Source organism: Gouania willdenowi, chromosome 15 (genome assembly GCF_900634775.1).
Source record: "Gouania willdenowi chromosome 15, fGouWil2.1, whole genome shotgun sequence".
In the NCBI taxonomy this organism is placed as follows: Eukaryota; Metazoa; Chordata; class Actinopteri; order Blenniiformes; family Gobiesocidae; genus Gouania; species Gouania willdenowi.
In genome coordinates, this window is record NC_041058.1 from 17,286,314 (window position 1) to 17,310,520 (window position 24,207).

At 37.8% G+C, this 24,207-nt stretch overlaps 1 protein-coding gene across 1 annotated transcript; it reads right to left on the reverse strand.

Annotated features, from left to right (window-relative positions):
* Positions 1 to 955: 955 nt before the first annotated feature.
* Positions 956 to 14,044, reverse strand: lhcgr (luteinizing hormone/choriogonadotropin receptor). The gene is made up of 11 exons (XM_028468106.1): positions 13,872 to 14,044; positions 13,647 to 13,715; positions 9,558 to 9,632; positions 9,243 to 9,317; positions 6,956 to 7,030; positions 6,633 to 6,710; positions 6,406 to 6,474; positions 4,944 to 5,018; positions 2,658 to 2,846; positions 2,533 to 2,580; positions 956 to 2,108 (listed from the first exon to the last, which is right to left on the reverse strand). Exons 1-11 carry the CDS (start codon positions 14,042 to 14,044, stop codon positions 956 to 958), a joined length of 2,079 nt encoding a protein of 692 aa, XP_028323907.1.
* Between the last annotated feature and the right edge of the window lie 10,163 nt (positions 14,045 to 24,207).

A 24,207-nucleotide genomic window follows, 5' to 3' on the forward strand; every position in this document is an offset into this window, starting at 1 on the left:
TAGGGACTGTCAATATATTAAACAAAACATACACACACAAGTTTATTGTATTTACATTAGGGCTGGGCGATATGGCCTTTTATAAATACCGCGATATTTTTAGGCCATGTCACGATACACGATATATATCTCGATATTTTGCATTACCCTTGATTTAACACTTTGATGCACAAAATCACACCAGTATGATGATTCTATATGTCTACATTAAAACATTCTTGATCATACTGCATTAATATATGCCAATTTTAAACTTTCATGCAAAAAAGGGGATATCACAACTAAGTCAAAGTTGACATAACTGTATTTATTAAACAGTGAGTGGCTCAAACATAAAATTGTCAACAGAAAGTGCACGTTCTGTGCAAAATTGTCACAGAGACATTTCAAAACAAGACATTAGTGCAGGATGCAACTCACATGGCATTTCAAAACACAAAATTAAAGTGCACTTTTTGTACATAATGCCACTACAATATTTTAAAACAAATAGTGCCCTTTTGTGCATGTTGTCATTAAGATGACATTTCAAAAAAAAAAAAAAAAAAAAGTCCGCGAGTTTAACGGTATGGTCATTTTCAACACCGCACAGACTACAAGCTGCGATATATCGAGTATATTCGATATATCGCCCAGCCCTAATTTACATTCATTTTTAATTTTATTTATCGCCAAATGTTTTATTGGTTTATAAAATATTTGCACACAATGATGTCAGTCCCAAAACGACGAGTATGCAAAGTCCACGCTTGCCAGGGTAACTACACAAGGCACTACAAGGCTGTGACAAAGTGGTAGTTTTAAACCTATCTTCACCTATATCAATTGGGTCTGAGGCTCGTTGGACATTAAACCAACAGCCTCTTTTTTTGGGCTTGGATTGAGAATAAATGCTACATATTTAGCAGAAAGGCAGACTTTGCCTCTAAGTTAAGAATCTAATTCATCAGAGTGGTCATGTGGTTCCCTTGTTTAAAAAGCAGTCCCTCACCTTAATGTGATTGCCGTTAAAGAGTAGTTTAGGTTTACTGTTGGAGGGTTTCTGAGTGGAGGTGAGGTGTGAAGCGTGAGTCTGGGACCTGTAGAAGTCTGCGTTGTTGTGGCAGAAGCCGCAGCGGGTCACCAGCAGGTACATGTCCTTTCTGAAAGCCCTGGTGAAGATGGTGTACAGGAAGGGGTTGCACAGGGAGTTGATGGGATAGAAGAGGATGAGCAGGATTTTAGAATGAGACACTGTAATGAGGGGCATGTACAAGGCTGCAGAGATGGCAAAGAAAGAGATTGGAGCCATGCACAGGAAGTCCGTGAAAATGAGCACAGCCATACGTTTAGCGATCTTTGTGTCCCCATGTCTGGTGGAGTGCTCTGGGTTATGGACACTGAGATAAATGCATATGTAACAGTAACAAACGACAAGGAAAGCAACAACATTGAGAATGAGCGTAACTACTACGTAGAGCTGAGAGCCCAGGGTGTCGATGTCCATGGGTAGACAGACGCTGACTTTGCTGTAGCTGCTGACCCCCACCAGTGGGAGCAGGGCCACCACCAGAGAGAAGCCCCAGCCTGTCCCCATCATGGCTGCCACATGGTGCATCCGCAGCCTCTTGTTGACACGCATGGCATTGGTGATAGTGTGCCAGCGTTCAAGGCTGATCACAGTCAGCGTGTACACTGATAGCTCACTGGAAAACACTGTTAGGAACCCAGCCACTCCACATCCAGGCCCCGTCTGCCAATCTGTGGCATGGTTGTAGTATTCGTGACGGGAGTGGTGGTCCATGAAGGCAATAAGCATTAGATACAACCCCATGCACAGGTCAGCGAACGCCAGGTTACACATGAGAAATCTGGAGATAGTAAGTTTGCGGTGGCTAATTAGCAGGATGACTAGCACGGCCAGGTTACCGGCCACAGCAAAGATGGTGATGATCCAGGTGAGCCAGCGCAGGAAGGAGAAACCAAGCAGGTCCTCACAGGGGTTAAAAGCATCTTGTTTTGGCTCACACTTCACAGAGGTATTCTCCAGACAGCCCATTTCCCACTCCAGGTCAGGATACTGGTCGATGATCTCGTTGAAAAGACTCATGGCATCTCCAGGGAGCTCTCTGAGGGACACATAAAGATAAAATATTCACAAGATGGACTCGGAGGCATATCTTGGTTTAGAGTGAATTTGAAACCTTTATGCACCTCCTTCTTACTGGCCAAAATGAATTTATGAATGTGGAAACAACTTCTACTTAAACATTTCATCAGTTGTGACTAAATTCAGTTGGTGGTGGATTTTTCTTCATTACTCCAGTCTGCAATAACACAGCTTGAATTTCTTGCTTTTTAAAGTCCTTTCATAGTGTGGCTATTTGAGGCTGTGGTAATGAATAGAGAGGAAGCTAAGCTTTACTGAAGGTCTGCAATGCTACTTTCACACACTTTTTGACAGAGGTGTAAAAAGTATGTCATACATAAAATACACAAGTCACAACATTTACAAACATTTAAATAGTCCTTTCATTTGCAGAGTAAACTTACATTTCCGTTGTGCGGAGATCACAAAACGTTTTGTTCTTCAATGCCGCCCTTCAGATAAAAGAAAAGGAATTAGGCTCAGCCTGTGTTTTTACTGGACAGACACTTGTAAGTGGTGTTTCCGGTACCTTTGTTTCCGCTTCCACTCGTTGAAGGCGCAGCAGTGACTGGGGTAGGTGAGCTCAGCCTCCACCAGTTCACTCAGGCTTTGTAAATCAGGGAGGCTCTTCAGTGCAAATGCAGAAATGGCCCTCAGGAACTTCACCTGCCTCAGACCTTTAGGAGGGAGCTGACTTAGAGCTGTAGAGGAAACATCCCTGAATCACAGTAGAGAAAGTACACATATATTTGAGTAATAATAATAGTAATAATACATTTTATTTGTAATACACTTTACATTTGATACCAAATCTCAAAGTGCTACAAGATTTAAACAATACAATACAACACAACATATATTAAAAGACAGGACTAAAAACAAACATTTGCTGTTAAAAAGAGACAGGACTAAAAAGAGGCATTAACTGTTAATATAAGCTTGCGTAAAAAGGCGAGTTTTAAGTAAGGGGGAAATGACTAAAAGAAAAAAACATTTTTGCAGCCCGAGCAGGGGTGACAAAGATGTCGTCGTCCTCGTCTTCCTCTAAGATGAGGAATTCCGAGGTCATGTCATCGTCGTCTCCACAGTCCAAATCCAAAATGTCCTCTCGGCGCTAAGGGACAAAAGTGATATCAGACTGTGAGCCTCAGCTGGGCCCTGCACAGGTTTCCGTCTCCATCCTCTCTTCAGCAACGGGCTCAGCGCTGAGAGGGGGGAGGAGTGGTCCCTGTTCTGCCAGGCTGTTTTCACCGTAAAGGCGACGCAGTGGAGGCAGGAGCCTGCTGGGCATGTTCCAGTGCGAGGCACTTGGAGCAGACTTGGTGTGTATCTAGGGCCGAGATTTTCTTCCCACACCTGCAGAGGTGAACCTCCATGCCTCCAGCTCTGCTAGCGTGTGGGGCTTTCCCTCCATCCTTCTCTGTGCTGGGGTGCAGTATAGGAAGGAGAAGCTAGTTAGCGCTAGCACGTGGCTGCTAGCCTCTAAGCTAGCTGAAGGCCGACAACCAGCCTCTGGAGACCGCGTGGGGTGGCAAGGGCGGTGTCGGAACTGAGCCGCCAACTCGGGTGTTGGGTCCGGTGCTCTACAGCCTTGGGGTGGCGTCGAGCGTTTGCAGTGAGCCGAGACAAAGACAGGGGTGTCAGCGGTCGGCTCTCGATGGCCACGAGGGGCGTCGAGGCAGTGTAGTTTCGAGCGTGGGAGCAGGGAAAACACTGGTTGACCTGAGGTGGTCGACAAAAAAGGATACCAACAAAAGCGTCCGGCAACGGACTCCAATAAGGGTCCACCTGGACGGTTCAGCTGCTGTGGCAAGAAGCTTCCTGAGTGAGAAGAGGAATTTGAATGGTGCTGCATTCTCCGCCCACTCTACTTATAGTAGGCAGGACTACCTGTGGCGGATAAAATGTTTCACCAGCCAATCAGGATTGGCGTGATGAGATAGAGCTTCTGAGATATGACGCGGAGGCGTATATCCCATTGTGAGACATCAAAACAAATGTTATGAAAGAGAACCACAGGTCCTGTTTGTGCATGTGTGTGATTCGGGCCTATGTGTGTGAGACGTATGTCACTAAAATACCAGTGTAATGTAATTTCCCTTCAGGGATTAATAAAGTATTTCAAATTCCATTTCACGTGCACCTTCATTAGGTGTTATTAAATATTCGTACCTCAAACAACCTTAAAAATACCACATTGTACCGACACATAATTGGAGAGAAAAAGCGTTCTATCTTTTCCAAAGAAAACCACAAACACTAATTCCTGAGCACGATAAAGACATTTGACATGGTCCACACGCTTGTTTGTTTGTCTGCAGACTTGTTCGCCCACTAATCAGTATTCAGCGGTGGCTTTCTGGCTGTTTACACAGACAGGCTGTCACCAACCTATTGTTTACACAATTTAAAAAAAAACAAGCTGAAAATGTTTTGAATATTAATCTTGTTCCATGACCCTGTTAAAAAAAAAACAATCTCTGTTTTTGGCTTTTAATAGTTGTTTAAATTAACATCACATTTTTAGCTTTTGATAAGTGAAAGGTTAGGGTGGGTTTAAACTGCAAATATTACAATTAAACAATAAAAATATTCTGTGTTATGAGCAGAACTAATTGGCCATTACTTGGTCATTTGTTGCAAATTACACACGTAAAACAAAATTATTAACATTTGGCAGCATTTTAGAAAATCTAGCTCTAAATATAAAATTTCTGGAATTTAAAGAAAAAAGATCAGCTGTCATTTTGTCCATATTGGAAGTAATACGATGACACTTTAGTTGTTAGTATTGATTCTCTTATCTGAGTCTTACAGAGAAATGGGACCTGAGGCTCCTTCAAATGCATCTTCTTCAATGACTCTCAAGTACTTGTTGTCTCTCAAAACTCTGCACAAGAGATAAAAAACACAAACTAATACATTCAGGTGTCAAAACATAATAAAACAGAATCATTCATTTTAAAATTACAGTATGTAAGAGAAGTTTAATTTGTCGTGGCCAAATTCATGCAACTGGTCTGAAGCAGCAAATGGTGAGTAAAAGTGATTGGCCGCCTCTATGATGAGCTGAGGTTCTGCATGTGTACCTGCCTTACACCCTCTATCACAGTGATTCTCAACTGGTGGTTCGGTACCCAAAAGTGGGTCGTGGACCTGTACTTGGTGGGTCACGGAAAGCTAGTAAAAAATAAATAACTATTTAATATGCCTTTTTTATTTAAAGAAACTTTTCTTTTGATAGGCATGCTGTGAAATGCATGTTGCACAGGAATATATAAGATTTATGTTTTAAAAAAGATTATATATTTGTGTTTTCAACAGCTATTTTTGAAAAACTTAATTTGGTTGGTTGAATTCTATAAAAATGAGGTCGCGATTTAATGATCGTGGCAAAATGTTGGTCCCAGGGTGAGACCAGTTGAGAACCCCTGCTCTATGATATAGAAAACGATGGACTGAATGGATAAATCTATGAATGGATGATGTCATTCGTTAGAAAATTGGACATAAATTGAAGGGTTTTCAATCCACCATAAAAAGGCTGGGATACCCTGGAGGGACTGGTCTCTTTTCATGACCATTGTGACCAAACATCCTTGAATTAGTTGCCAATTTTCCAGAGGCTTACGATGTATTTTGATATTTGATTTCCTGATATTGTTTGGGGATAGATTGCAGATTTTACATAAACTTTGATCCATAGCAAACACTTGCACAAATACAATATCTATTGATGAGCACAGACATTATCTCTCTTTACAAGCACAATAATATATATTTCACCCTCCGATGCCAAATATTATATATTGTATGTTAAAATGTGTGCTAAACATCCTAAAACATGCTTTTATTAATTGTTTTTATTTTTTTCATCCAATTTTATGTCTAAAATCAAAGCAGAAGGAGGAAAAACCTTTGAATCCACCTTTTTAAATAAGATTGAATAAAAACCTTAGGCTGATTCCATCTTCATCTAATAATGTACTGAACTTTGATCTGGTCCGTTTTCTGCTTTAATTAATTGCTAAAACCCTGTAATTCGTCTGATGGTTTAGACATCGAGTCACACGTGAGACAACACTTTGCTATACAGTTGTGCATCGGGAAAACATTATTCAATATGAGAATTTGGCCCCATCGTGTCTTTGCACACACAATGACGTTGGAGGTCAAAAATTTGAGAAAAGTGTTAAATTGTGATAATCTGATCTATTTCTTAGTTTTTCCACTAGATCATCCTGTATTTGGATGCAGTCGTATGTAAAAACACTTACAGTGTGTCGAGATTGGTCCCATTAAATGCATGAGAGTGGATTTCCTTGAAGCCGTTCCTCCACAGGTTCCTGTCAAGGACAGAAGGGGTAGGAAAATGTAGTTTGCTGTCAGAGTCTCATATCATCAAGGTCAGAGGAAGCAGCACTTAATTACAAAAGCAAATAAAACTACACCGAGAAGCTTTCAAAACAAGAGGTGATATGGAGAGTTGAGCTCCTGTACTCACATGTTAACATACTCCTCTGTGATACCATGGAAGCAGTTGGCAGGAATGGTGTCTATCCTCATGTTGTCTGCCATTTCTCTGCACACAGACGAGATAACGTTCACACAGTTAGACCAAATTATGAATGTTCCATATACAAACACAATCGTTTGTTGAACTGTGACACAGATGGAGGCTTGATGGCGTCGTGACATTGATAAAATACAAGTAAAAAGTGGGCCTATTAAAAAACAACAAAAAATTCCCTTTTGACACAGAGTTTCAGTGCTAGCTGAGACACATAATCTTCTAATGCAGTATAGGGGAAAAAAAAGATGACTTACAGGAGAAATAATGGCACCAAGGAAAAGATAGTTGTGAAGTCGGGGAAGTGTGTGACACCAGTGTTGGAGATGTGCCTGTGGAGATGATGGAGACAAGTGATGGTTAGCAAAAGAGCAAATCTATACCTACCAGTGACGTGCAGTCAGGGTAGGCAAGGTAGGCAGTGCCTACCCAAGGGTGAATTTATATTTTGAGTATTTGTTTTAATTATAATTATAAATGATTTATTTTTCAATTTCCGATAGACTACAGTACCTATAAGTTTGAAAGTGTCAGCATTTTGTGCGTTTCATAGACCAAATGACTAAACATTGCTATTTCCTGGTACGGCAGAGATGCTGCACAGTTTCACTCCGCTGTAAGGCAGGAGGAGGCCACACCCTCTTCCAAAAGCACACGGCTGCTCTGCCTCTGTTCCCATAGCGTGTTTTTATGTGTTTGTGCATGTGCAGTCAGTTCCCCAAGATGAAAACCATTTATGTAAAAAGGCAGCTCTCTACGCTGCCTTTGCACGTAACTGCGCTATGCTAAATGCTATACGTAAGTTCACAGTGCATTAGTGAATTGATCCAGGGTGGCTGCTGCTGCTGCTACGTTCTCTAGCTAGTGGGTGGGATAACACTACAGGCAGGATGACAGCACTAGAGATGATAGAGAAACTTTCTTTTGAGGAAAAACGGCAGCTTTTAAAAGATGGGAGACCAACACCTGAGCTACCAGACCTTCAGCAAAGGTAAGGTCAGAAAATGGTTAGTATTTTCTACAGTGAATGGTACAAATAGAAGGATTGGCTTTGTGGATGCACTTCACTGAGGCTGTTCTGAGTTGTTGTTGTTGTCATTTTCTCCGTGTTTCTGTGTTTCCAACACAAAACAACGGATGCGCTGCCGTGTCATGAGATATATCTTGTTAGGATAGTATGGAGGCTATATTAAATAATTGTTTATGTTTCCTTAATGGTGTTTTACGATGTTGATTTTATTTGATTAACACTTGCCAGCCGAAACATATGAAATTGTCATTGGTGGTCTCAATTTGCAACGTGTCTACCCAACCCTAGTGGTCACGGCACATCACTGGTACCTACAATGGGTCGCAGAGTTTGCTCTGAAATTTTAAACAGACAGGGATTAAACAATCTTTGACCTTTAATAGTAATTGTTTCTTTTATGCACAAAAAATACACAAAAAATTAAGAATCCAAAACGACACAATAAATTATATGCTAGAACAGCACTTCTTTAAAATGTGAACACAAAGGCAATGTACAATGGCAGGGAGTCATGCTGGGTTATATTCTACTGGACTACTTAGTATGTAAACTACACTCAAAAGATGATGTCTTCCGCAGAACATGGGAACCCTTTCTGGCACTTATTGGACTAAATGTTTCCACTATTCTTACAAGAAACTTTGTGCTATAGACCTAAATTGTCATTGCTCTTCTTTTTTCATTTTTATTTTTTCTACTGCTGATGCAGTTGTATAGTGCATGATGTACTGTATATCCTGAGCCAAGTGTATGTGTAAGAATTTCTTAGTTTTTCCTAAAATGGGCCAAGCACTGGTTCATGTAACTTTGACTGTAATACAAATGGCGTAAGCTCAGGCTTGATCACCCTATAGCTGACCACCTTTGATGGGGGTGTCTCAAAGGAACACTATTGATGATGCGTCCAAAATTTACACAGTTCCCACTCCACTCTCAAATGGTAAATGTTAGATGTTACTACCATCTTTTGGCACAAAGGACAATTTAACATCCCGTCCCTTCGTTTAATGATTCTGATTCTGGTCGCAATGGATCAGTGATACTGATGCTAGGCCCTGGTTCATCAGCTACAGATAAATGCTCAAACTGGCCGCCAATAATGAAACAATCACATCAAATGTGCTGTTTCTCTTTGTTTGTGTTCCTGTAAAGGAGAAAATGCTTGTGTGGTAATACCCAAGCAGTAAACCTGCTTATTAAGCAATATTTAAATTTCTGATGTGCTTGATGGCCTTTTTTAGTCCCAGTAATTGTGAAATAGTTTACAAAGGAGAGCTCAACAGGAAAGCCTTTTGTTTGAAGGAGCCAAAATCCATATTGTCAATATTCATTCATTTTTTTATTTATTCTAATATTCAAAGTCTTTCTCAAATACCCATTGCAGTGGACTGGCACTCTGTCTGATGATCACTCACCTTGTAACTATTCCAAAACAACATTTCACCGACATTTCTATAAGTTTGCTGTTTGAAAAAAAAAGACTTAAACATGCATTTAAAAACAGAGGCACTCACAAATTTTCCAGCCTGGGAAGGTCAGTGAAGGCACCCTTTTCAATCACCCTCAGACTCTTGATGTTCCGCACAAAGCTACGCCAATAGAAATAAAGCAACGTTTCAGTAATTGCAATATTGTTGTTGGTGACTGTCAACAAACACGAGAAAAAACAAACCCTGTTCATGTGTCACTTGGAAAATAATGGATTAAAAATGCAGACAAGTCCTTTTGAAAGTTAAATGAAATGCTAAACCTGCAGCATGCTGATCAGAGGAATAACTGCATTTCGTTGTTTGAATGTGACGTGTGGCGGAAGGTAGAGTGTCACTCACATATTTGTCACGCTGCGGAGGGAGAAGAAGGCACGTCTCCGTATACCTGTGATGCAGTCACTCTGTGAAATCTCACTGCAGCATAAAAAAAAAGTTATCTATCAGTTTAACACACCAGCCGTCAACATACTGTAATGATGACAGGTCAGGCTTTTCTATTTTGAAAGAGATGATGGAGAGATTATTTAGACACTCTGTGGGAAACAAACAGACAAGAACAAGTCAAACATGGTGGTGGTTTCATCATGCTGCAGGGCTGCTTTGTCACTTCTGGAATTGAGGTCGTTGAATATATTTAAAAGCAAACAAGTCTGATGGCTAAATATTCATTTTAGATCTAAATTTGCCACAGTGCATCAGAGAAAGAAGAATAATGACATCATGGCCGAAAACTTCAGGCCTAGGGATGATAAACATTCAATTTTTGCCAATATCTGATATGGCGTTAATGGCCAACACTATATTTCTGATTTCCAATATTAACTGATACGATATATACATAGACACCGTTCCTCAACCTAATTTTAGGTCACATGATATACTGCAGTGGTTCCCAAACGGTGTGCTGCGGCACACTGGTGTGCCGTGGAATTTTGTGACAACCATACTGTTGCGGCAATCTGCTTGAGTGCTCTGAGCGTGGTGATGTCATTTTTTGGCGTGCGCACCTATTTTTAAAATTTGCTTAAAACCTTGTTTATGTTTTTAAGTGCTAAAATAAGTTAGTATTTAAAATGTACTAAATTTCTCTTTAAAAAAATTCAGAGTGAAATTTTTTTATTTATGTATGAAAATAGTGTAATATAAAAGTATTTCTGTTGAGAAATTGTTTAATTGAAATTGTAATATCTATATTTGATATAAACATAAGGAAAAAGGTTTCAGGTTATAAAAGTAGACCTAGTTTTCTGTTTGGTTAATGCCTACTTTTACAGCTTACTTATCTGCATTGATTTAATAAAGAAAAGTTTAAAATGTACTTTTACCAAATTAAATGTACTTATCTAAAATTGTGTTTATTTATTTATTTGTTACCTAAAATTATGAACTTATTTGCGTTGTGTTTTGTGTTTTTCACCTTTCTTGTCACTGGAAAGAATAAAAGTAAGAACGAGTGAAATCCTGAGTCTGGTCAAGTTCTTCCTTTTTCAAGTGTGGGAAGCCATGACGTTATAAAGACACTTGATACATACATTATTATTGCAATATACAATTACACAACAATAATTACATTTTAATTTACTACTTTGTATGCACTCATTTCATAATACAGAGACAAACTATACGTAAAAGAGAACGCAATATTTCGCTGTTGCGCTCTTGCGCAGGTGGGAATTATAAGAGAGGGAAAATGGAGTGCTTTCTTGTACGGTCGCCCGTGATATTGTACATGATATGAGTGATAACAGGTGTTCTAAAGGCTATTTTGCACAATAGGTGTGCCTTCAGATTTTTATTGTTTATTGTCCTTTGGTGTGCCTTGGGCACCACTGCTATACTGTAAGGAAATAACAGGTTCAGCATACTTTTAATGTGATGCCCCACTGGATGTCTTTCACAGGTAAACATTATTCGTGCAAAATAAGACTTAATATTCAACTTCAATTATGGATAAAGTCATTTTTAAAATATTGTTTTTTTTTATATTAGTGGAAAACCGATGCAGATGTTACCTGATATCACTAATATTGGCAGGCTGATAATATCACTCATCTCTAACCTAAATACACACATTTTTTATTATATTATATATTAGAATAATTTAAAGGTTGTATAAAAATTAAAGAAATTCAGATACTAGCCTCAGATGAGCTGTTTGAACTACAAACTGTATGTTTAACACTGGTTTGCCTTGTTTACATGGTAACAACAAAGGTTTTTGGTTGCCACGGCCCGTCCAACAAAAATAACAGCAACAACGGCAATCACGGTTAAATCGAATGTCAGATTACATTTGATACATACGAAGACAACGTCGTTATCTTATTTACCCATTTATCCTGCACAAGGTTGTGTTTTATTTTTGGAAATAGGACACAGTTTGTGTGTATTTTTCTCAATTATTATATTAGAGTAAAAAAAAAAACAGGAAGTAGGTCAGGGGTAGATTGATACAAGAATGGAGGCTCAAAGATGCACGTACACACACGCGCACGCACACACACACACACACACACACACTGGACAAGTAGACTAAAGAGATGTTTAATGGGAAGGACTAAACAAAGACATTAGGAGATAAACAAAGTCAACAAGAATTCATGATTTGTCCTTGAACGCTTTATTTTCTGAAGGTTGAGACAGTCTCACTTGTTTATTCATCATTTTGAGTCTACTGTAATCAGAAAACACTTTTCTTGAGATAACTTTGCTTTGCTTCGAAAAAATAAAATAAAATAAATAATTTCCCCACCAGAATAAACCAAAAACAATCCATCTGCAGTGTGTCACTTTCATTTTCATGCCTTCAACTGATCACATCACATGCAAATGACTAATTAAAAAACCACAAAAAACAAAAAAACAAAATGAAAACATAATCATGTGAAAACAGTTACATTTCAGTAAGTAGTTCTCTACATTGTTCCTCTACACGGGCTTTATGGGCTCTTTTATACTTTGCAGTTTATTCAATAAACTACTGTATTTTTGAACAAAAACTGGATTTGAACCTAACAACCGTATCACATGTAGGTACAGTAAGTACCTGAGACTGATAAGCTTTGTCCCTGAGGGAAGTGCGGAGTCAAGCTCAGGCTGAAAATGGTTGCATCACAGATTAAAACAAGCACAAAAACCCCTTCACACATAATAACATAATATTATAGAAGAAAAGCTGACAATGTTTATTTGACATGATAACATTAATCAAATGACACTTTTTATTTGTGTTTATAAATTTCCTCAAACCTTTTGCATCGTAAACCTGCACATGAAGCTGAGAGGATAAACTGAGTTAGATAACGTAAAGTATGAAAGTCAACAATAACCCTACTTAGTTATATTTATTTGCCTTCACCAAATAAATGATTGGATTTGACTGAAACCAGTGGAGTGTTTGAAACTAAACAAACATTTCTATTTTATTATTATTATTTTTGTTTTTACCATAAAAATATGAATAATACAATTAGCACAACAGTGAACTCCAACGAGGTCAATAAATAATGAATAGTCATGAGCAAATGTTCACCTATATTATTGTGGCCAAGACTAACCAGGTTAAGCTACAAACATCTAGACCAGGGGTCACCAACATGGTGTCCGTGGGCACACGGTAGTCCTCGTGGACCGTGTGAGGGGTCCTCAGGAGCTCTAGTCACCAATGAGCTCCTTCTAAAATCTTGATTTAATTTCCATTATTGAAACTCACAAAGAAAAATGAGAGATGTATTTAGTACTAAAGACTGCTAATAAAGTTATAGTATTAAATCACCATCATTTTAAATGTTGCAGGTGGTATATATATATATAATATATATATATATATATATATATAAATTTCATGAAAATGAAACAATTGCACACATTAGGAGAAATAAAGTGTTTCATGTTGAAGTCTCAACATTTCCTACCTTTAATATCTTATAGTTTCATTTATTCAAACAACTGTTTTTCAGGACATTTACTTTGATCTCCTGACATGTTTCGACTGTCAACTGCCAGTCTTCTTCAGTGGCGTCTGCTGTTCGTTTTGATGTAATTCTGTTGTTTTTTTTTTTTTTTGTACATCGTAGTATGAATTAAACCTTAACCTATTATTCAAAAAGAAGACAACAAGAACTTGCACAGGAATTATGTCCTACCTTTTAAAATGACTTAGCCTTAAGGGAAACCGTGAAAATGTAGAATTTAAGAAGTTATTCTCTAACTGGTGGCCCTTAGGACTACACAGTCCCTATGGAGTAGCTCACTGTTTCAGAAAGGTTGGTGACCCCTGATCTAGACTAAGCAACATAAGTGGAGCAATGAAATATGCATTAAATGATAGAAATAAATGATGCTCATTAAGGACTCAAACTTGAGGGACTGAAAACACTATTAGTTGTTAATGAATTAACGTGCTTTTATATCAGAAACACCACTTACATTACATTAACGTTGATCAGATCCTTGAAGGAGTGTGTATGAACTTGTTTCATGGGCAGATTGGTGAGTCTGCAAGATGCATGTCACATGTTAACATTTATGTGCTTTGAGATGAAAAAAAACAAAAACAAAACAAAACCAAACACTATCAAGCTGTGAGTGAATTTTAACAAAAATGACAAGTTGGATAAAGAGTGTAAAGTGACTGTGAGTGGGGTTACTTACAGTAGAGGCACGGCTCTATTTGCTCTCTCGGAGGAGGACAGCTGTGTGTCTCGGTTGCACTCAAACCTCTCCGCGGTGCAGCGGCACACCTGTGGACAGATGTACGCCGAGCGCGAGCCCACTGACCCGGTACCGGAGAGAGCCAGCACGAGCCAAACCACCCGTAGACACATGGTACCTCCGACTGTAAACAAATACTAACTCTATATATATATATATATATATATATATCTATGTGTGTAAATACACTAGCTTTAAATGAGTAGGTTTAAACTATGCTGGTACCTTCAGGTGCTGTAGTAATTTTGACATTCCCTCTCAGATGGAAGTCGGACGGAATTTTCTTGGACAGAGTTGACGTTTGGTGGGAGGAGATAAAAAAAGAAGAAGAAGACGAAGAAAAAACGCTCTTCTGGTGTCACACAATATGTCATGTAACCCTGTGTGACTCATTAATACGCCCTAAAGAGAGGTAATGATAGGTAGCAGGGGTATGATGTGATGTGTTTTTCAATCAGAGTGTTATAATGCTCCTTATCAGAGGTGGGACGATATACAAAGTTCACTATACGATACAGGACTCACGTTAATGATACTATATAATATTTTGGTAAGGGGAAAAAAGGCCAGAAATATTGCAGTTTGGAAAAAAAAAAACAAACAAAAAAAAAAAAAAAAAACAACTACGCCCTCTGGACATGCATTAATTAAAAAATAAGAACTAGGGATGTCCCGATCCAATATCGGATATTGGTTCGAAATCAGCCTGAAAACGAATATATGATATCGGATTCAAATTCCCGATAAATCTTTTATGTATTTTATTCAATTGTGGAATACTGTAGAAGATTAGAATTCAGGTAACCAATTGGTTAATGATAAATGGGTCAGTTTTTGTCATACCTACTGTTGCTGACTATTGTTCTCTGTTTGAGTGACATCACTAGATCAAGCCTTTTCTAACATTCCACACTACAAAATAAGTAATTATCATTTTTTAGTAAAGAAAGAAATAAAAGTATGTATGATTCATGCTGATATCGGATCAATATTGGTATTGGCCGATACGCAAGGCTGCAATATCGGTATCATATCGGAAGCGAAAAAGTTGTCAGGACATCCCTAAAAAAACACATAGGACCAATTTTTCATATTTTAAGTCCAGTAAGTGCCACTTTGCAAATAGAATAATAAAAAAATTAGACTGACAATTAATGCCAGTTTAAAACTAAAACTAAATCATGTCATCATGACATTAAAAATTAAAAAAAAAAAAAAAAGTCCTATGTGTAGATAAAGTTCATGAACATAACATGTTTTTTGATGAAACTAGAACAGTCTACGCAGCCCAGATTTAAAATACGGACATGTTCTTTTTCAACAATATTAGCATGTCTACATGTTGAGACCTTTGGACATTGACTATATCGTGTGCCGTTTTAATATCGTGATAACTTGTCCCACGATTTATCGTCCCACCTTTACATCAGCATTATTTTTCTATTAATATTCATTTGGAATGAAAGTAAAGGGTTTTAATGGGTTCCAGTCGAATTTATGACCCCATTGTTTGACTGCAGACTGAGTAAACTCAAGGCCCGGGGGCCAAATCCTGACCTTTAGAGCCTGGGTTCCCAAAGTGGGGTATGGGTACCTCCGGGGTTACACAAATTGTCATGGTGGTACGTCGATAAATATTAAAAACAGTGTGACAACATTGGAAACTAGAATATGGATGGACCAGCAGTCAGGAGCCTCCATGCATTGCCACAAAATACGAATGCCGAACTTAATTATAAATAAGATGTTTTCTTGTGTGCTTACAGATTATCATTATTCTTTATTATTATTATTATATATTATTCCTCAACAGGATAGGTCAAATTCAGGAATAAATTTCACTGCATTTTTATATTGTATATGACATTATATTATTCCCCAATAATTCAGATGTAGGTTTCTCAGTTCCTCCAATTCAAACTGTCAATGAAAATCTATAGTATTTGCCTTTTTTGTGCTTTTATCACATGAATGGAGTCATTTTTTAATAGCTGTCTAATTGCAGTAGTTGAATGCTCCATTTGTCCATAATCCTGCAATTGCATCGCGGAACATAACAAGGTCGCATCGGGTCACATTGATATAGGTCTATGGGTCAGGTAAGAGCCAAATACGTATTTACCTGTTTGCTGTTGTGACGCGCGCCTTGTTTCCGTGCACACACACATTCACTTTGATTGATAGTCTCAAAAACATGAAGACTAAGTCTATTGGCTGGGCGCACTCGGCGATTGTTCCCATTTGTATAGGGGTCTATAGGGTGAAGCGGTATTTTTGAATGATACATAAACATAGATTTCTCAGAAACTCCAGATATCATCTTTAAAAGCAACCAGGGTTTGTTAGTGTAAAGCTGCCAGAGTTCATTAAATAATAGAAACATATGCAGCTTCCATCACCCCTCCAAAATCCGCCAATTTATTACTACAAAATGATTGAGCAACAATCTCTAAATTGTATCTACTCTCTTTTAAAAGCCCCCCCCCACCACCTCATCCCTTGCTGTGCTTGACCTTGTTGGTGTGAAGTGATGCACAGCGTGATGGTGAGCGTGACTACGTGGGTAGATTCAAGTCTGCTTGCATAAATTAGCTTTTCTTTGCCCTGTCAGTTGGTCTGCATTAGTTTGGCTAAATGCACATGCACACACAGCTGGGTCACAGGAGCCAGGGTAAATGGTAGTCGACAGTAACATCTTCAGGGGGTCATGTGTGTGTGTGTGTTAATGAGAGTATGTGTGTGCGTGGAGGAGCAGCAGCATGAGTAAGCTGTAAATAGGGTCAGGTCAGTGACACAGTGTCTTTTTAGGACCAAAATCCCAGACTACTTAACTCGACAAACATCTCAAATCAATAGATATGTTTACTACTCTAGCTGTATATCACACAGTAATACATTATAGTATGTTAAGGTTTTTTTTATTCACACAACTATTACTCAGAAAATCCACTTTGATGTTTCCTTGACATCCGCATAGTAATTCCAGCCAGATTCTTTGTTTTCTTTTGGAATAATATGTTAAGGTTTCATTTATTCAGACAACTATTATCTAGGTTATCCACTTTGATCTTCTGACATGTTTCGACTGTCAACTGCCAGTCTCCGTCAGAGGCGTCTGCTGATCGCTTTGATGTTACCTTTGATGTTTCCTTGACTTCCCCGTAGTAATTCCATCAAGATTATTTTTGTCTTCTTTTTGAATAGTATGTTAAGGTTTCATTTATTCAGACAACTGTTACTTAGGAAATGTACTTTGATCTTCTGACATGTTTCGAGTGCCAACGGCCAGTCTTCATCAGAGGCGTCTGATGAGCACTTTACATAACAGCTCATTCACCCAGTCACTCTCACATTCACATTCACACACACACAATTTATCCCCTCTTTACGTGCTTATATTTCAACACAAGATTGTAAAACGCACACGCTAGTTGCTTCAAGATGGCGTCGCAAAACATCCATAGAGTAAAACAATCACCCTCATTACTGACACAATTTGACATTACATAGGCAATTACTTAGATTTAGAGTCGGCTGTAGGGCCGGGACAAAAAATACGTCGACGCAAAACGTGTGCCGATGCGTCGTCTGACCAAAACAAAGATGGCGGTGCTGGAGAATAACTAACGCGATTGGCTCCTCCGTGTTTCAAAAGTGCAAAGGTAGCTGTTCCCCGTAACCCTCATCCCGGGTGTGACCGGAAGTCAGCGCGTTGACGCGACAAGGAGGAAGCACCCGCCGTGACATTAGCGGCAGCAGCAGCACACACACAAGCACACACACAATTCTTAAGGTAAACATAAAATTTATATTTTGTTGGAAAAGCACTTTCTGTATTAGCATTTGGAATTTTGAGTCTAAGAAAAATGTGAGTGGCAGAGTATTACTTTAATTTGTTATTTTCATGTGAATGAAGAATTAAAAGATACACTTTTTTCAGTAAGCTAGGCCTATGTGTTTTCAACATTAAATCTTAAATTCTGTTGGTTCAGGAACGACACCATGCCAGCCTGCCGGCTTCCATTGGCTTTTTATTTTTTATTGAATGCTACCTCTGACTCTGAATGCATTATTTTCTACATTTTTGTACATTTATGTTCCTACTACTACTAAGCGCAATAAACATATTACAATGTTCAGGAATTCATGTTTTTTTCTTGGATATGTAAATCAACATGTATAAATTACTTTTAGTCAATTAATGGGGAGCTCATGGAATCGAGTCGAATCGAATCGAACTGGAAAAATGAATCGTTAGATTAATCAATGCATCGAAAAACGAATCGCTAGATTAATCGTTTATCCCAGCCCTAGTTGGCTGCAAAAAAAATCTGACCCCTAGAAGTCGCTCAAGGACCCCCAATGGTCCATGGACCACTCTTTGAGAATGTTATACAACAAGGAGAAGTGGGAACGTAACAGTAAAATGAGCATAAAACAACCCACCCCCCCAAAAAAAACAAAGGGATTTTATTTCACAAAGTTACAGATATGAGAAAATAGATAAGCCTATATGAAACAACAATACATTGTAGTGTAGTGAATACTGTATGAGCACATTTGCAACTACAGCCGCATATTGCGCTGCAACCTAAATCTCAATGAAGCAAATCTGTATTGGCTACATCCATTAAACATAATGGCATACGGTGCAGCTGCAGTGTTTCAAAAGCTTCCTTTATTAAATAATGCTTCTAAAGATAATGCACTACCTCTCTATAAATAAACCTGCGATGTGCAGTAAAACAACATACAGTATGTGTGTGCAGGCAGTTTGAACCATCCTTCAGGATGGATGTTACACATCCTCCTGGCAATGTGAGAATTTAATGTAATGTAGAGTTACGTTTTTCTTTAAAAAAATAGCTTGATGTAACAAAAAGAGCAATTATGTGAAAGAAAGAAAAAATCCATGTAATCCATGCAAAATATCTGTCTTTAGCATAGATTCTATAATGTGAAATGAATGTAAAACCTAATCGAATAAAATATGAGGCACTGGAAACATTTTGATTGGAAAATAATGAAGTTGCATGAAATTTACATTTCAAGAATAAAATACACTATACTGAAACCCCTTCAAAGCAAAACCACGGCTTAAATCCAAAGTTTGAGGTACTCGGAAGCAATCTTAAAAAGCCGTTATTAAGGTTTGGGCTGTAGGAACATTAAATAAAATAAAGTTGTCCTAACATGGCCTTTGTCAGGTCACATATAATAGTGTGTACATATATAAATATATATATGTACACACATACCTTCATATATATGTATATATATACATTTAAAGGAGATAAATGAAGTTCATAATTTAAAAGCAGTGTCTTTTATTAAGCTAAACAGACATAGTTTAAACCAATTGTTAATTAATTATATTTTATTATTTTTTTAAAAACAGAATTCATTGTCTGAATTAATTATTTATTGAGACAATTATTGAAAATGTAGAACGTGAAACCACAAAAATAGTCAGTGTTTCAGAAAAGAGGGGTTTTGGAATAATTGATACTTGACTTGAAGTTGTGTAACTAATTGAAGGTGCGATCGCGCCCCATTTGCACCGTTAGCACTGTTCGAGATTACATTTTTGGTATACGAGGCTCTCCTTGTCCTTTGGGTAAGAAGCTGTTGACCTGTCAAAGACCTCCTGCAGGTTATCTGAGCACATGCGGGAACACGGGCTGACTTTTAACATTTCAATATGCAACAAGCAACAGCTGAGGTGATGAAAGTTCATGATTACAGAAAAGAAAAAAAGAAATAATCGAGAAACAACACAATATGGAAGAACACTATAATGGCACATCCAGGGCTGAGTCAGAGCAACCTGCAGTCATTAAAGCGGCACAGGCTGCAATCGGTGTCAAATACAGGGTTGCTGTATCCACATATAGTGACATTTTCAGGGAGAAAGTTCAAGAGGGAACATACATCAGCATGGCATTTGAGGTAATTGGCAACAGGGACGCATAGTGAGCTATCCTTTGTCTTACAGAGTTGCTACCGCTCTGCAGCACAGCACAGCTTAAGCTTACTTACTTACCTCTTTAAAACTGAAATAGGGGTTTTTTAAAGAGTGATAATAAAGTTCAGTCACACTCCACACCCTAATCTACTCACCACTTTACTCCGCTGTCACACTCACAAGGTGCTGAATCAATAGATTTCCTGGTACGTGGTTCTCTTCTTATTTTAAAATCAGCTTTATTTAAGTCAACTGTTAAATGTGCATTTATTTCCACCTTGAGTAGAAGCTTGGATACAACATAAAAAAATGTATAATCACCAGGTAACACATGGTACTGTGTTCTGGTTTGTCATATTCTACTATTTTTGATTTCAAGGTCAACTCATCTAAGTTGTAAGTAAGGATATCACGTGATCGGAAATCGGGCTCGATTACGTGGTTTCAGACTCGATCGGAATTGGATGTTTTCTCCCAATCAGGAATGGGGTATATATTAGGGATGTAACGATTAATCGTAAGGCAGTTAAAAATCGATTCATAGGTATCACGGTTCACATCGATATTCTGAAAATTGAATCACAGTACTTTTTTTAAACAGCAGAGGGCGCTATATATTTATCCTTTTGTTTAAAAGTGTTGGCGGCTGGCGGAATCTGCTACTACTTTCTTTCTGGCCGTCTTCTACTCTTAAACATGTTCATAAAGGGTTCCTTACCCCTTTAGCACCGAAAGAATATCTGTAATATTACGTGAATATCTGTAAAAGTCACGTTTTTCTATTAGCTCTGTCTGCTAGCGTAACATCTCTTCTTCACTGCTGGAATAACTGCATGCCAACCGACCACTGGGTTACCAGCGCCCTCTGCTGGTCCAAACAAATATCTGACATAAATACAATGCAGTGACTGTTTTTTTTTTTTTTTTTTTAAGTCCAATTGTTAAGGCACAAAATAAATTTTTAGTTGTACTTTTAAAAAGAAAAAGAACTATTATGCATTTTTGCATTGTTTACTATAGAACCAGAATTTAAATGAAAAGCCTTCTTCATTTGTATTATTCCTTTATTTATTTTTATTCAAGATTTATTTTTAGTTTAATTGCATTGTTTTAAATAGTTTTTCAAAGGATTCTTGTGACAATGAAAAATAAACGGAAAATAGTACATTATTTTCTAGTTTTTTTCTCAAAAAAAATAAAGGAATATTTTTCAGTCATCATTTGTCTACAGTCCCATTTTGTAAAAGAAATCGTGAGAGAATCGTATCGCGAACCCAGTATTGTGAATCGAATCGTACCGGGAGTTGAGTGAATCGTTACATCCCTAATTTATATGTATATTTATTTTCATTATAGGGGTGGGCGGTATATTGTTTCATACCAAATACCGGTATTTATTTTTGTTATGATACACATTTTTGATATACCGCCATACCGGTATATTGATTACACAACGTTCAGAATGCTACGCTGCGCCGCGTCAGACTAGAGCCTTTTCAATGTGGCTCTGCGAAGGTAAACAGTAGCGTTCTGGTTATGGTGTAAATGGATAAGAAAGCTCTGACGCTGCAGAACTAGTAGAACATGATGACACAGAAGAACTTGTGTCAAAAAGAGGAGCCCTGTCTGTTGTTTGGTTGGCAGAGCAAGTTGGATGCAGAGCGGAGGTGGAGAGTTCGATTGAAGTTCTCAGCTTGTGAATAAAGGAGTTCATCAGCAGGTAAATCCACCTTGCACGTGCATGCGTGTGTGTGCGTGCGCTCACGCCAGTGTTTGTGTGAATTGCGTGTGTGTTTGTGTGTTAGAATAGACCATCCCAAGTCAATCTACTGCAGTATTTCCGATATCAAGTGCCTACAACAGGACGTGCAGGTGTGTTCTAAATCAGCCTCTATCTGCAGACCTCACACACTTTATTTAGTAAGCAGCTAATATTTTAAATGCTTTCACCTGCAATGCCAACAAAATGAAGTTGTCATACTTTTCATCAAGAAAAACATAAATTTCAATCTGTGAAACTAAATGAGGCGAGTAAGCATTAAGAGTGCATTTTCGAGTTTACAGCACTGTGGCACTTTTATTTTTTTATTTGTTAACATGCCTGTTGGGTATTTTAAGATGAGGCACTATTCATTTTTATACTATACATTTTTTATTTAATATTATTTAATCTTGCACGAAAGTCTAAAGTGAATTTTTTTATAAATGTATTGCTGGATTGATCAAGCTACATCACAGAAGTGCTCTGTTTAGGGGTGAATGTTAAAATAAGCTGAATAAAATAAATAAGGGACATCCTGAATCTGTTTTTTTGCTCTTCTTTATCTTTTTAATGTATTATAGAAGTATCGGATCAGGACTCGATAAAGGCCATTTCTCAAAATGAAAGGACTCATTGATCGGGACATCCCCAGTTGTAAGTTAAGTATGAATAAAAACTCTTATTTACTGATGGTGGTTTAATTTTAGCTTTAAGACCTGGTTAACATTATAGCTGCACATTAGGAAGTTTTAGTTTTATTTTAGTCATTTTTTTGGTGGTATTTTTTGGTTTAGTTCAATTTCAGTTAACTTCTACTATATCTGTAGAGGATTTATTCCACCATAAATACTTATAGAACTGGTGTAATGTATTTACTTCTGACTCAAAGGTTAATCCTGAATGGCTCATTGATCATGTTCTGCCCTTTTGCGCTAATTTGTCCCTACTTCAAAATTAGCTATTGATTGAATGGAATTAGTTTCTCTTTAAGAATGCTTTTATATTTTTTATATGAAGTGCAATTTATTAATGTGTATCATAAAGCTATCTTGTGAACAGAAGTAATGTAACGTTATGTGAGTGTGTTCTCCTAACTATATTCTACTTTTAACCTTGTGCCATATTCTTTTCAATTCAGTTACTTTTCTTAAAATGTGTTATAAACAACCCTTCTTATTGTGAGCATTAACATCTATCCATTACTTACTCACAATGACAGTTTCCCCTCTCTTCTTTATAGGCGCTGGTATTGCACACCTTTGGTCTCAAATGAAGTTTTCTCGATTACACAGACAAAGTGGACTTTTTTTTTGGTAAGTTTTTGCACAGTTTTTGCACAGCTTAAGAACAGAGCAACACAAAATTAAAAGTTTGCATTCTTGTCTGGGTCACTTTGTGCAGTCGCTTTAAAAAAATAATAAAAAAATCCTATAAAATATGTAAATAAAAGCAAAGTTGAATAATTGTTCTTGAATACCTTGCTTTTTTGTTGTTGGAACAGTCCAGTCAGTGCTTAATTTGTAAATCATCAGGTCCTGGAACACACGCCGCTTGTTGTTCCGGCAGTAAGAGAGAGATAAAAATGTAACGGAATACATTTTGCCTTTTGCTAACTAAATGGGCCAACAATATCACATGAACACAAACATTTCATTAACCTAAATGTTTAATAAAATAATGATGAATCAACGTTAAAAAAGAAGCACAATCGCCCGTTACGAAGCGTATCTGTCTCTCTCTGAGTGACAGCTGTCAAATCTGACATGTTTCAGCACCAAGGACAGCACAAAATCACCGCAAATTTAGCCACTTTCATCACAAAGGTCACCACACTTTCAGAACACCAAAATCCACTAATACAAAATATTTACAAACATTTAACACCCATAAAGGTGCGTTCACACTGAAGTGACTAGATTACTGTACATTCATAATCAATGTAAATGACGCAAACCTCAAGCGAGTGCTGGATCCAATCAAATTGGGGCCGGTCAAGATTTGGGAGGTACCGGATCTTGGTCCGACAGGATCCAGCCCAATTTAATCTCTGAATCAGGTGTGATAATATTGTTGTCGACTATGCGCTCACCCACAGTTTCAACAATAACATCGCACAGTATTTTGCACAACATCTTGCAGCCTTTTGCTGTATTTAAAGATGATGTGGTTAGGTACTGTATCTGCCTTTCCTTTAACATCGGTTCACATGCTGTTCAGCAATTTATTTATTTTTCTAAATTGACCATTAACCTGCGGACAGGTTGTAGACGTTCTCTCTGAGGGGTGGAGTCACTAAGATCTGAAATAAAGGATGATAATTGATAATTCAATAAGATTGCAGCAATGATTACTGCATGTTCAGAACTGGTACAGACCACCCTTATTTAAATGAACGTTTTGTACATGTTGTGTTGAACATGGAGGGTGAACATGAGTGCGCGGAAGCGAAAATAAAAATGTGAAGCAGCAGAATTGGAGGTGTTTGTAGAGGAAACAAATAAAGAAATGGTAGAATTGCAGCAGATAGATAGATACTGTATTCTTTAGTC